Genomic DNA, 13,148 nt, shown 5'->3' with positions numbered 1-13,148 from the left:
TTTTTACAGCGCACTGTGGTGGTTAGGTTAGGTTGGGTTATCATACATTTGTTTTTTTTTTTTTGTAGGACTTTTCACGTTTTGTTATGAATTAAGTGATGGCAGATTAGTCGTAAAAAAATTATGATATAACCCAACCTAAGATAACCACCGCAGCGCACCGTATTTGGGTGGCCTCCGTATAATACGAAAGTACTCAAACTTTTTCTACAAAGCTACGAAAATTGCGCTTTTGCTTTAGTCTACCATTGAGTTGGCTATGTTTCCTGTTCCTATTTTTTTTTGTGTCATTTTGCCAGAGGGAGTAATTTGTAATGTGAGTTTAATATTGCAGTTGGGTGTTCAAGAGTTGTGTGAGAGTGTTGTGAAAGAAATGGAAACACCTATAGGACTAAGAAAAATTGCAAAGAAGATCCTGATTAGGCCCAATATTTAAAGTTCATGCAAATGTCTAAAGTAAAATTTAGCTACTGCAACTGATACTGCCTCGTATATAGAAATCAGACAAGGTTATGAAACATGCAAAGCCTGCAAATTTACGCTGAATATCACCGATATTTAGCAACCTAGGCGACTCATAGTTTAAAGTTGTCGAGTTCTCTTTTAAAATAAGTTAATTATCATTTGACGTTTCCCATTAACAATCGTATGTTTTGAAAACTTCTAGGCCTTTTTACATTTATTGTTGTCATGAGAGCCGAAGCCCCCTGACTGCATACCCGGTACCTATCCTTTAGGACATACCCGGGCCCCATGATGTAGGCCGAAGCTTACGCATCAACCTTTGGCACATCATGGGCGGATGACTTAAAAGGATGTAACTCATTAAAACGGACCGTTTACAGTGATATTCAACTTAAATTTAGGAGAGCATTGTATTTTGCAAATTGTATTCAGCATGTGATAACTGTTCTCAAATCTTTCCCACGAGAACAGTCGTTTCAGTACCGGCTACTTCCTGCCGATCTAGTCCGGTTAAACCAATGTCCTGATAAAAATTGTCCGGTTAAAGAGATGTCATTTCTGTCGAGTGTAGTCCGGTTAAAAGGTGTCTGGAAAAGAGGGAGTCTACTGTACTGTTAAAACTTAATATTAATTGGGCTTTTTGAGGAATCTGAGTAATAGGCCTACAGTCGGGAAATCTGAGAAATATAGTTGGGAAATCTGTGAACTTCTAGGCCTAGATTTTTAATTACCATATCTGTTGGCCACATCAGTTCAACTTTTACAGACATTTTCACATAACTTAAAACACACAACTGACTATGCCCAAATCATCTTTGAAAGTTGTATAAAAGTGTAAATCTTATCCAATGTGTAAAAGTTTGGAATTTTGAGTATTTGAAGTTATGAGTTTGAAAATGTGGACTAAAAGGTAGATTTTCAACTGAGCAGATATCTACCCTCCTATGTAAAGTAATTAATTAATTAATAATTAACTTAAAGTAAAAAAGTGTTGGTAATTTCGTATTTAATAACTACAGTATGTAACATATCTACAGTACACAGTAATTCAAAGCTTTTAGTTAAAGTTCTCATTAGTAACATTTCTGTTACCGGTAGTAACAAATCCTCCTTACAGTAGACTCCCTCTTATCCGAACTCCTAGGGACCGAGGCAAGTCCGGATAACGGGTTTTCCGGTTAAGCCGACGTCCCCAAAAACTCATTAAAACGGACCGTTTACAGTGATATTCAACTTAAATTTAGGAGAGCATTGTATTTTGCAAATTGTATTCAGCATGTGATAACTGTTCTCAAATCTTTCCCACGAGAACAGTCGTTTCAGTACCGGCTACTTCCTGCCGATCTAGTCCGGTTAAACCAATGTCCTGATAAAAATTGTCCGGTTAAAGAGATGTCATTTCTGTCGAGTGTAGTCCGGTTAAAAGGTGTCTGGAAAAGAGGGAGTCTACTGTACTGTTAAAACTTAATATTAATTGGGCTATTTGAGGAATCTGAGTAATAGGCCTACAGTCGGGAAATCTGAGAAATATAGTTGGGAAATCTGTGATTACAATTAATGTGAAAAATTAAAATTGTGTCCCCCTCCCAAAGTTTTTTTTTGTACGACACCCCTGGCTAACTCTCACTGTCAATAACGAATTGCCAGCAACTGCGATCACCCAAAACACAGCACTGATTCGCAAGCGAGTTTGGCAAAACCGCTGCTAATATCAACCATGTTCAAAGTTACCAGCGAGCGTTTGCGTGAAGCTAAAGCAAAATGCTAGGAAAGTGATCACACAGGGTTTGGGGTTCGCCAGCACTTGGACGACAAGTTCAGGTGTTTCATTTGTTCGACTAAACGGTTCAGATGAGGGTAGGCTACTATCAATAAGTTTAATCTTTTTATCACTATGGTAGGCTTAGGCCTAACAGGTTCACCACTACAGTAATGGTAGCCTATTATTTATCCCATTACATAAAATTATGCCAACCACAACTACTTATGATATTGCTGTGTACAGGTATTGCCAATCTATGTTATTCCTTAATTGCTAATAGAAGTTGGGAATTTCTTTCACCTAAACTGATGCCTAGAAGTGAGTGACCTGTCACAGGCTGGGCAAGGTCATATTTAATTATGGAATATATTAAATGGTTGCTTAGTAGGCCTAAGGCATATTATGTTAAAGAAACACAATTAGGCTACATACAACTTATCGAGGACCTACCATTTAGGCTACAAAAACAAAATAGCCTAGACCTATGCAAGTTATCTTACCAATTGGCTATTAACAGATATTTCTTTTGCTAAACTTCATCCGGCAAAGGTACATCATTGATCCAATGCAAACCCTTATTAAAAATTAACAATAGGTACTACTTAGAATCGCTTATTTAGACCCAGCAGGAATAATCAGCAAACGACTCATTTTCTCTTTTCCCCATCCATCAGTAAGCTTACAGTATAATAATATCAGGATCAAGTTTAATATGAAACATGTAGGCTGTGTAGCCTATATATTCATGGTGATACAAGCCAGTTTAAAACCAAGAAATAGGTAATGTGGAATTCTGTGGTAAATTTTTTTGTAACTCTCGTCACATGAATTTTTATCAACTTAGGTGAATTACGGACGCTTAAAGCCTGCACCTACTGTAAGGTTCCATAAAGGGATCCCTATACCTAACCTATGCTATTTTCCCAACTTAACTTATAACTTTTTAATCAGTTAGGATAGTGCCTGCATTGTTTAAATCCAAATTAAGCTCCAACTATCGATGCTAAAGCCAAATTAAATTGGATTCAAAGAGAAGGGTACAGTTCCACAGAGAATCTGCAATATACTTATCATTGGATTAAATATCAATACACCCTAAATCGATTAAGTTATAATTCGGTTCAATATTAATATTGCATCAAATTTAATTTTCCTACAGTCACCTGACAAAGTTGCCTTCCTTGCTCTGATTATAGCACAGAAAGCTGCTTAGGATTACTACATCTAACTTGCCACACTTTTTTTGTTGCCACACACCAGTAGCCTATTCCAACCAAACAACACAAAACAGCGTGTACGCTTGAAAATAAGTGGGCAACACTTAAAAATATTGCGATTACGATCAGCTAGTGCAGCGTGCATGTTTTTCCCATTTCGTTCAATTTTTGGATTTGATTTAACATAACATAAAACGCAGAAGATAAGCGTCCAGTAACCGGACGTGGATTAGGCATCCGGCAGTTACTGTCATAACATAACCTAACCAACCAAACTTGCTGAGAATGAAAAAATCTAATGAAGGTAAAATTCTGTTTATAAAATACAATTATAAATGACAAAAATTCTAACTAAAGATGAACAGTTAAGAAGAAAATTGCATTCTAAGCTAAATCTTTGACAAAAAGTTAAAGTTACCAATGGGATTCGAGCCAGGGACCTCTTGCATATCAGCCGAGCACTCTATCCACTACACCACGAACACCGATGGCAGTACATCGTATCGTTGTGGAAATGGCGTTCCGGGCCCCCACAACCCAGTGTCGTCACTGCCGGACGCCTAATCTATGTCCGGTTACCGGATGCGTATCCTCTGTGAACCTAAAAACGTGTGGCACAGTGATTGAAAGACTAATCATTTATGCTTTATAGCCTAGTTACTGTAGGAAATATATAATGTGTAATGTGTATGCAAACTGCCTTTCATGCACTCGAAATACTTTCCATAGGTACTCGCCTATAGCTAGTGCCAAAACATTTCCCAAATAACTATTTCCCATAGGCCTATGATTTAAATAACCCCCACCGCAGAAAACCTGCAGATTAAGTGAATTTCCATTTGCCTGATTGGATTTACTCTTAAATAGCTCCTTAAAATATCACAATTATGTTACAGTAGGCTTATTCCCTATTTAAATAACATTGGTTTAGTGAGTCTACTTAGGTTTGCTGCAATCGGGAGGGTACGGTAAAACTAAAAAAGTGTTTTTGTATGTTTATTCTCCATGAGTAGGCCTAATGAATATTTTTATTTAGCTTTTTTAAATTTTCTCTGTAACCTTTATGCCCATAATAACGCTTTAGTATAAACTTAGGCCTACTAAATTGTTTGTAAATAAAATTGTATGTTTCAGAGTCAATAAAGGAAAAACCCCAATTTCACCCAATAAAACCCCCATAACCCCTGTTCCCATAGTTTGATCATGCTGGTTCGTGAACTCGTTCGAATAGATGCATACCATATTTCATCAAAGTGGATCATTTTTGCCTTGAGTTATCGTGTTAACGGACACACATAAAAATGAATTCGAACGAATGGTGTTTTTGGCCTCTAGGGACCTCAGAATGACAAAGCAAATAGGTCCGGGTGCATGTCTCAGGTCTTACCATGAGTACTACAGCATTTTGCTTATTCCGTATAATGGGAAATTTGCTTCAAAAATAGGCTTAAGATAACAAAAACATTTAACTTAAAATAGCCTAATAAAGTTGTTTCTTTTTGATCATTTTTGTAAATTTTTATGTCTAAAAAAGAAAGAAATTACTACATTTCGGAACCCTAAGTTGATTTATGAGGTCTAGTCTCATAACTAATCATATCAATAAGTTTTGGTTATTGTTTCTGTATTTTTAAGTTAACTTTCATAAAATATATTTTGTTTTTTATTCAATAACTTACTTAGTGAAGTTAGGCCTAGTTTCATTTACAAAACATCAATAAAAACTCTAATTCACTTAACTCAGATAGATGTTTACATTAATTTAACAGCAATACAAACTTACACAGCAATACAGTTTATAACTCGATTCAATGTTTAAATTGGGAACATTTTTGGCTGCACTTTAGCATCTGTCCTACACTCATTCGAATGCAAATTATCAATAGGCCTAAGTATATTGATTATTTTATTCGGTTAATTAGGTTAGGCTAACCAAACTTGATATATAAAATGAAGTACCGGTAGGCCCTACATAAGAAATAATTGATATATTCATTTGAATGAGTGTAGGACAGATATTTTAACTTACTTAAGTGCAGCAACAATTTTTAGTAGGTACTTAGCGATATAAGTTTTTAAACCGAATAATAATCGCTACAAAAGTTATCAATATTACAACCGAATAAGATAGGCCTAAGTTATAAATCACATTTACAGGTCCTCTGCGGAACTGTAAGTTAACTCACCCTAACCAAAGAGAGTTTTAAACTAACTTGTGCATTTCAACCGATTAAATATAAATTGCATTTGTAGGTCCTTTGCGGAACTTAAGTTAACTTACCCTACCGTACCCAAAGAGAGTTTTAAACTAACTTATCCATTTCAACCGATTACAATATAAATTGCATTCGCAGGTCCTCTGCGGAACTTAAAGTTAACTTACCCTACCCAAAGAGAGTTTTAACTTAAAACTAACTTATGCATTTCAACCGATTAAATATAAATTGCATTCGTAGGTCCTTTGCGGAACTTAAGTTAACTTACCCTACCGTACCTAAAGAGAGTTTTAAACTAACTTATCCATTTCAACCGATTAAGATATAAATTGCATTCGCAGGTCCTCTGCGGAACTGTAAGTTAACTAAAGAAATAAACCCTACCCAAAGAGAATTTTACTAAGTTATGCTTATTAGTCTTAGGGAGGCTGAGTAGGTCTAGATGGACTTAAAAGTAAAACAAACCCCTAAACCTTCATCAATCACTCAGAGAGCTCTTACCTAGGCCTACCTACCGGATAACAGCAGACAACCAAGATCCGACAAAAAGAAAAATGTTTGAAAAGGCAATAACTTACTAATAGATCTAGTTAAGCTGTAATTTTAATATTGAAAATTAACATAATGAATAGCTCCAACTCAGTTACCAACGTCTGTACAACGTCTGTAGTCACTGGTCTTACAATAACAATAACATAACCTACAAAACAACCATACCATGGCTACTGACGACACTGACTGACACGTGACACGACACTGTAACGACTTCAACTTGTAAAAACTTAAAAAAAATTAACTATATATTTTCATTGATTTCAATAAACTTATGTCATATGTGGATATCTTTTAAATTCCCCATTTCTTTTAGTAGACCAATTGTTATTTTTTTAGAAACCGTAGAATGAAAGATTCAAAGATTTCTTAAGCAGACCTGTATACTCCATGGACAGAAGAAACAAGAGACTTTGGTCGTTCTCTGTGTCTCAAATATACGACAAAATTGTTGCTTGTAAAATGTAAACAAAAAAATAGAAGAAGAAGGTAGCTCTTAATGTTATTCTTATGGGGGAAAATTAAAATGGTTTTTTTAAGATTTTATAATTATTACAGAATAAATATTCTTCAACAACTGATATTCTCAAGATATTATGCTATAAAATCTTTGTGCAACACTTCAAGTTGGATATACATAGTATTTCTAAGGCTATTGCGTCCCAAAGAGATGCATTTTGTCATGTATGAGAATTCACTTCGTTCATTCAATAATAGTTTAATGCGGAGGATTTTATGTAACGATAGCATTGTTAATGATTGAAATTTGTTATTGCTGATATTTTCCATCATAGCTAGTAAAAATCCAACTTTCCGACACGTTTCAAGGATATAAAATCGAATCCCGTCCTCAGGTGAGAAAATAGATCAAACAACAAGATAAAACAAATAACAAAAACCCAGTTCTTACTGTAAAATTGCAAATGAAAACACAGATAACTGAACAGGTTGGTAGTCAAAACAAGGATTTAAAATCCCAGAAGGAAACAAACAACCCCTACAGAGTTTTATAATGTTTTAGGATCTAGTTCACCTGAGTATGGGATGAGATTACAGATCCTCGAAACGTCGTGAAACTTTTTTTTTTAACATTCGTAATGGAAAATCTACGCAACTTCTCAAATAACATAAACGGACCATTACCATACATACCAACAAACAAACACAACTTTATTCTATGAAAGAATGTGAAAGGGCTGGAAATTGAACATGTCCTCAGAGACACACACGTGGTATTAACACCGAGGTATGAATACATGTGGGCGGGATGTCGGATGAAGGCCATGCTGATATATACTTGAGTGAATCTAACATGTGGTATGTGGTCTGTGATGTGGCGTGATACCACCGAGGTATGTAATATGAATGAATGTGGGCGTGTTGGTACTTGATGACGTATTCAGTCACAAATTACTGTGTTGACCTCTCCACCATTACGTCAGTCTTATTTTTGTGCTCCAGATTTTTAAGATGGTTTTATAACACCCAATTAATTGTGCACATATTTTTCTAGCGTGGTTACAAATTTTCGTGGTCAGTCACTCAGTATAATTTAGAAGCTGCACTGGTTATACTTTCTTTGCTTGACGTTTTTCACTTTTGTACAAGATAAACTTATTCGATAGTTCACATTTATTTCACTTATTTTTATTTTAAAATTGTTGTATAAAAACTCATTATTACGATTAAGCTCGTGGATTTAATGCTTTTTACTTTGTTGGTAATATATACCTTGAGCTATATTATTTTTGTTGAATTCCTCAACAGTCGCAAAATCTGTGGTGGTTCCCAGGACCCTGAAAATATAACTTAACATTGTGTCATAAAAACGTAACGGAGGTTTTGGAAACAGTTCTCCATTTTGGAAAAAGTCTCCAAAATTGCTTTGACAATGGCAAACATTTCATTTTCTTAGGAGGGCTCCTACACATCCTCGTGCCCTTGTGTAGAAGACCCCCTTGACAAGGTCCTAGAACCGACACTGTTGTAAATAATAAAATATACGTGGATACAGATAATAAAAAAGACATCGGCACGTCTATCCATCCTAAAGTTTTCTTATACTACTTCAGCTCTATCATTGTCTACATGTCATATTACGGAGTATAAAGGTAATGGATGTAAGTGTACCCTGGAGTGTGTTTTTAGGATGCGATGCTAATGAAATGACGCATGTCAAATGTGAACCATTTGACTCAGACTTTATTCAACTACTTATTTTTTATTTACGAGGTTTTTAAAATAAATTTAAGGTTTTTCCGTTGCTTGTTTCAGATGAAGCTATGTAGTCCTAGTCTACATTACCTGTGATCTGTCCAAGGCATTTCTCCCAACATGGCCCCAGTCAACCTGAATCTTATCTCGCTGAAATGTCTGCTTTTCTTGTTCTTCGGAGGTGAGTAAATATATCTCGTCTCTAAATAGTGGACTAGCAAGCATTAACTGACTGTAGCTCCGCTTCGAAGAAGACATAAAAGTCTCAGAAATTCGAAGATACTGTGACTTTGGTGACTTCATTAATTAAGATTGTAGTTTTACCATTTTTGTCTAGATATATATTCCTACTCCATAAATTATTGAAATAACAACACTTGTATTAAGTTAAGCTAAAACTACCTACACTACCCATGAGTTGATCATGAATTTGTGTGTGTTTTTTTTTTTGAAAACGTTTTTGAATTATGGTTTAACATTTTAAACTAATTAAATTACTAAGCCGATGGTAATCTAGATACCACCTCAGAAAATGTTAACATCCATTAAAAAAATAAACTATTACACGTCCTAAATAACACAACCGCGATTTGTTTAAATGTTTGATTTTTGTTTTTGTTTTGTATGTATTTTTATGTGTTCGTAGTATTTTCTTTAAGTTTTTAGACAGTTATTACTATTGATATTATTTCAGCTTCCCTTAATAGTTTGCTGTAATAATCAATTACACGTGGTTTCAGATTTGATAAAAAATGTACGTTTGAAATGTTTGGGCATCCATCCATGAGTGAAATTTTAAAAGAATAGACTACAATATAAAGGAAATTGGTTTCATATCTGACTCATATTTCGATTTTCGTATACAAAATTATCGTCAGTAAAATATTGCTGACTAGTTTAGTTGAAAGCGCAGCTTTTTCAACATTAATAACTGTCACAACATCAAAATAAAATGCAAATTATTAGGCTATATGAGCGCGGCACAAAACACTAACGAATCACGAAACCAGCAGTCTGCTCGCCTGGATTGATTAGTCGTGATTACACTGTTTGTCCGTTTTCTTTTTAAATGTTAAATTTGCCGAATGTTTTATCGTATTGAAAGCTTTGTCGATTTCGCTTGCAACGGAACGAGTCAAAACAATTTGGTTGACGAAAATACTAAGACTAGTGAAAGTGAATGTCACAAAAGAGTCCATGAGCCATAAAATGAATCTTCATAATCTATCCCGACTTTTAAGTTATCCGGGTGCATGAAACGCCGGAATCAATAGATCGTTTCACCCAGCGGCCCAGCTAGTCTATGAGGGTCCAGTACTTGTATTACCAGTGATTACTCCCATATACGGAGGTGGCTGGACGACTTCGTGCAGTCAATACAACAAAGGCTATAGGCCGCGAGTCAGTCATTGACCTGCGGGTTTTGCTCTTATCAATGCTGGTAGTTGCTGTGCCGCTACCTCACCTGCATCTGTAGTTCCGTCGAGAATCAACTGTCTAGCTGACCTACTTCAATGAACTATATTTTTAGACTTTTCATTTGTTCGAAATATGGAATTTGAATTGCCGTGTAATGTGAATGTTCATGCTATACAATTTTTTTTTTAAGTTAATTTTATTTATTTTTACAGATGTGGTTATTTACCTTCAGTGGAATATGGATAAAAAATAGTTGTTTAGCCTCCTGATTACTGTATAATACTTAAAATGGTTTACAATACCTGCATATAGTAATCCTTTGTTGCTGATTTTGGCAACTAGTTTCGGTTCATTATTGGACCATCTTCAGGCCTCAAGGTGTCAAATAATCACTTCATTCGAAGGTCGTTAATAACAGAGTTCAATAAATAAGACATACATAACACGATACACGGAACGTACACACATTACAAAAAACACGAAAAACACGAAGGGACATTGACAATCGATCGTGACCAGGCTGAGGTAAAGTCTAGACTAGCGGTCAAAGTGGTCTATGACGTTTGTCTCTGTCTTCTTATCACCGGTGCGTGTTCATTCATTCATTGTTCCCCTCCAGTATCCTAATAGCTGTATTGTAAATAAGAAGACAGAGACAAACGTCATAGACCACTTTGACCGCTAGTCTAGACTTTACCTACCTCAGCCCGGTCACGATCGATTGTCAATGTCATTGTCCCTTCGTGTTTTTTGTAATGTGTGTCCGTTCAGTGTATCGTGTTTTGTATATGTCTTATTTATTGAACTCTGTTATTAACAACCTTCGAATGAAGTGATTATTTGACACCTTGAGGCCTGAAGAGGGTTCAATAATGAACCGAAACTAGTTGCCAAAATCAGCAACAAAGGATTACTATATGCAGGTATTGTAAACCATTTTAAGAATATGGATACTATTATCCTAATGGAAAATGAGAAAGTATCGTTTTCGTAAAAGTTTTTGAACCTGAGTTTGAGTGGATCAGCTTTTTCGTGGGGATTATAAACTGTCAAAATCGTCAGATAGGCCCGAGTACCGTTTGACTCCGCAGATAGCGTAAGAGTGATTCATGGGAGGGGTATTAGTGGAAGAGGGTGTAGTAGGCAGGTTGTAACGGAGACGGGTACAGTTTCTTAACTGGGCTACCCTAATATCGATTGAATAATATCGAAAGTTTGGCTAGTTTAGGTTATAACAGTTTCATTTTATCCCTAAAACAAATTTTGCTCAACCCGCCCTGGTCGATCTTGCCAATGCCACCCCCATACCGCCGCACCGTGGAACCGCGGTCACTGATACCTGGCCGGCACTCGCCCTACCAATCCTCAGGCTGTAAACAAACTTTACGCCCTATATCAACAGAATTAAAAGTAGAATAAAAATGATAATACATTTCCAATGCATTTCAAATGGAGGATATTTTTCGTTATTTCTCATTTTCTGGTAGATTTGGACATAATATGTTACTTTCCCGGCCCGCTGGGACCAACACCTTTAATTTGAGCCCCCTCCCATCATCCTGGGAGCTGTCAAACTCTCACAATTTTGATTTTTTTAAATCGCTTACAGAATTAACAATACTAGAGGTCGTCCAGTGGTAAAAAAACTCCAAACATATGTAATGTACAGATTATGATTATACCTTACATTGTTAACGAATTGTTAGAGCTCAGAGCCTATAGTCGCTTTTAAGGAAGTCTTGAGTTTATGAACGCATCAAGCACTATAAATACTAAGTTGCCCAGTGTAAATCCGCCGAACAGTGTTTTTGGCGATGCTTTTTTTATCGTTCTTTCATATTGGATCCTAGCGTTTTAGGTTGATCTTACACTCAAAATGAGTATCCAATCCAATTTCACTCACCTTACAGTTGCTTGTGCACAAACAACAATAATTCAGATTAGACTTGACCATGTCGGAGGAATTGCTGGCGGGAGTTGTTTGTCGTGCTTTCGAACAATCCAGCTTTACTCACTGGCTAATAAGTATCAACTTGTAAAACTCGCCTTGTTTTTGATACAGTTTTATTTAAATAGGAAAACCAAAATTAACAAATCCGCCTTCAGCTGGTCCTCAAAGACAATCTGCAGCGTAAATAAGGAGTATGTTTAATCATAGACTAAGGAAGCAAAAACCGCTTTAAAAATAAGAACAAAAATGTATTTAAAATTAAAAGTAATTAACTTTGGCCTTATAATTTGCCATGCTGGTGACAAAATAACAACAAAATATAAACAGAAAATCAAAACAAAAATATAAGAAATTCCAATCACATGTTTTATTTACACCTTGAAATGAAAATACAGAAGCATTTACTATTGGATAATGAAGTTGTATTAATAGTCAAAGATAGAAGTCTGTACATTACATATTTTTGCCAGAGCTTTCGACTACTGGACAACCTCATATATAGTATTAATAATTTAGCTTACTTTTCGATTGTTCCAATTCGAGCAACATCGGTACCATTGAATGTGCCTTGATAGTACAGTCAATTCGTATCCAACGTGGACAATAATGGTGCCCGGGGAATTTTGTCAGAAATTTATGTTTCTTGAGTCGCTGAATCCGAATCTGAAGTTGTCCAACAAATACTTCTTAAGCTTTCCGAGATATTCGCAAAAAATAGAGCAATTTTAGCTCAATAGAGTCCTGGTTAAAGGTGGGGTCATGGGAAGGTGTCCTGAAAAGGGCTAGCTGGGAAGACAACTGGGGGTGTTTGTCCAGCAACTTCAAACCCTTAGCCTTTCCTTGGCCGTATAGTGCGGACGTGGTGTCACAGCCGGTTACTGCATGAACGAAAAGGATGTTCTGGGCGATCCTTTCACTGACCAGGCTCTGAGGACGGTACAAAAGTGGTTTGGCTTTCCCTCTCCCAGGCTTGAATAGAAATACGTTGGCTGGTGATGCTAAGCCCACTAGTAGCACCAGAAGATCGATATCTTCACCGACAACAGTGACCGTACTACTTTGAGTTACTACACTGCTAAAACTTCGCTATTTTTTGTAAATATCTTGGAACGATCAAGAAATATTTGTTGAACAACTTCAGATTCGGGTTCAACTACACAAAAAACATAAATTGTAGACAAAATTCCTCGGACACTATTGTTGTCCACGTCTGGGTGATTTTCACAACGGATTGACTGGACTATCAGGGGAAGGGAATCAGTTTATAAAGCTACAATTTAGATCATATGTTTTTTTTTATGTAGAGTTATTTATTTACAAACATTTTTAATGTTCATGATTTTTAGACTGTC

General features: G+C 36.0%; 1 protein-coding gene across 1 annotated transcript in view; it reads left to right on the top strand.

Moving 5' to 3' along the window:
• The window catches only part of LOC128989669 (uncharacterized), a 104,394-nt gene that overhangs the window by 79,627 nt on the left and 11,619 nt on the right, over positions 1–13,148 (top strand). The window contains exon 4 of the mRNA XM_054411636.1: positions 8,487–8,607. Within this exon, the coding sequence (XP_054267611.1) occupies positions 8,547–8,607 (61 nt within the window). The 5' untranslated portion in view covers positions 8,487–8,546. The remainder of the gene's footprint in view (positions 1–8,486; positions 8,608–13,148) is intronic.

The sequence above is a fragment of the Macrosteles quadrilineatus genome, unplaced genomic scaffold (genome assembly GCF_028750875.1).
Source record: "Macrosteles quadrilineatus isolate MER2022 unplaced genomic scaffold, UCM_ALF_1.0 Scaffold_3__2_contigs__length_128488019, whole genome shotgun sequence".
NCBI lineage: Eukaryota > Metazoa > Arthropoda > Insecta > Hemiptera > Cicadellidae > Macrosteles > Macrosteles quadrilineatus.
Note: the sequence above shows the minus strand (reverse complement) of the source record. Positions and strands in the feature narration are given on the sequence as shown.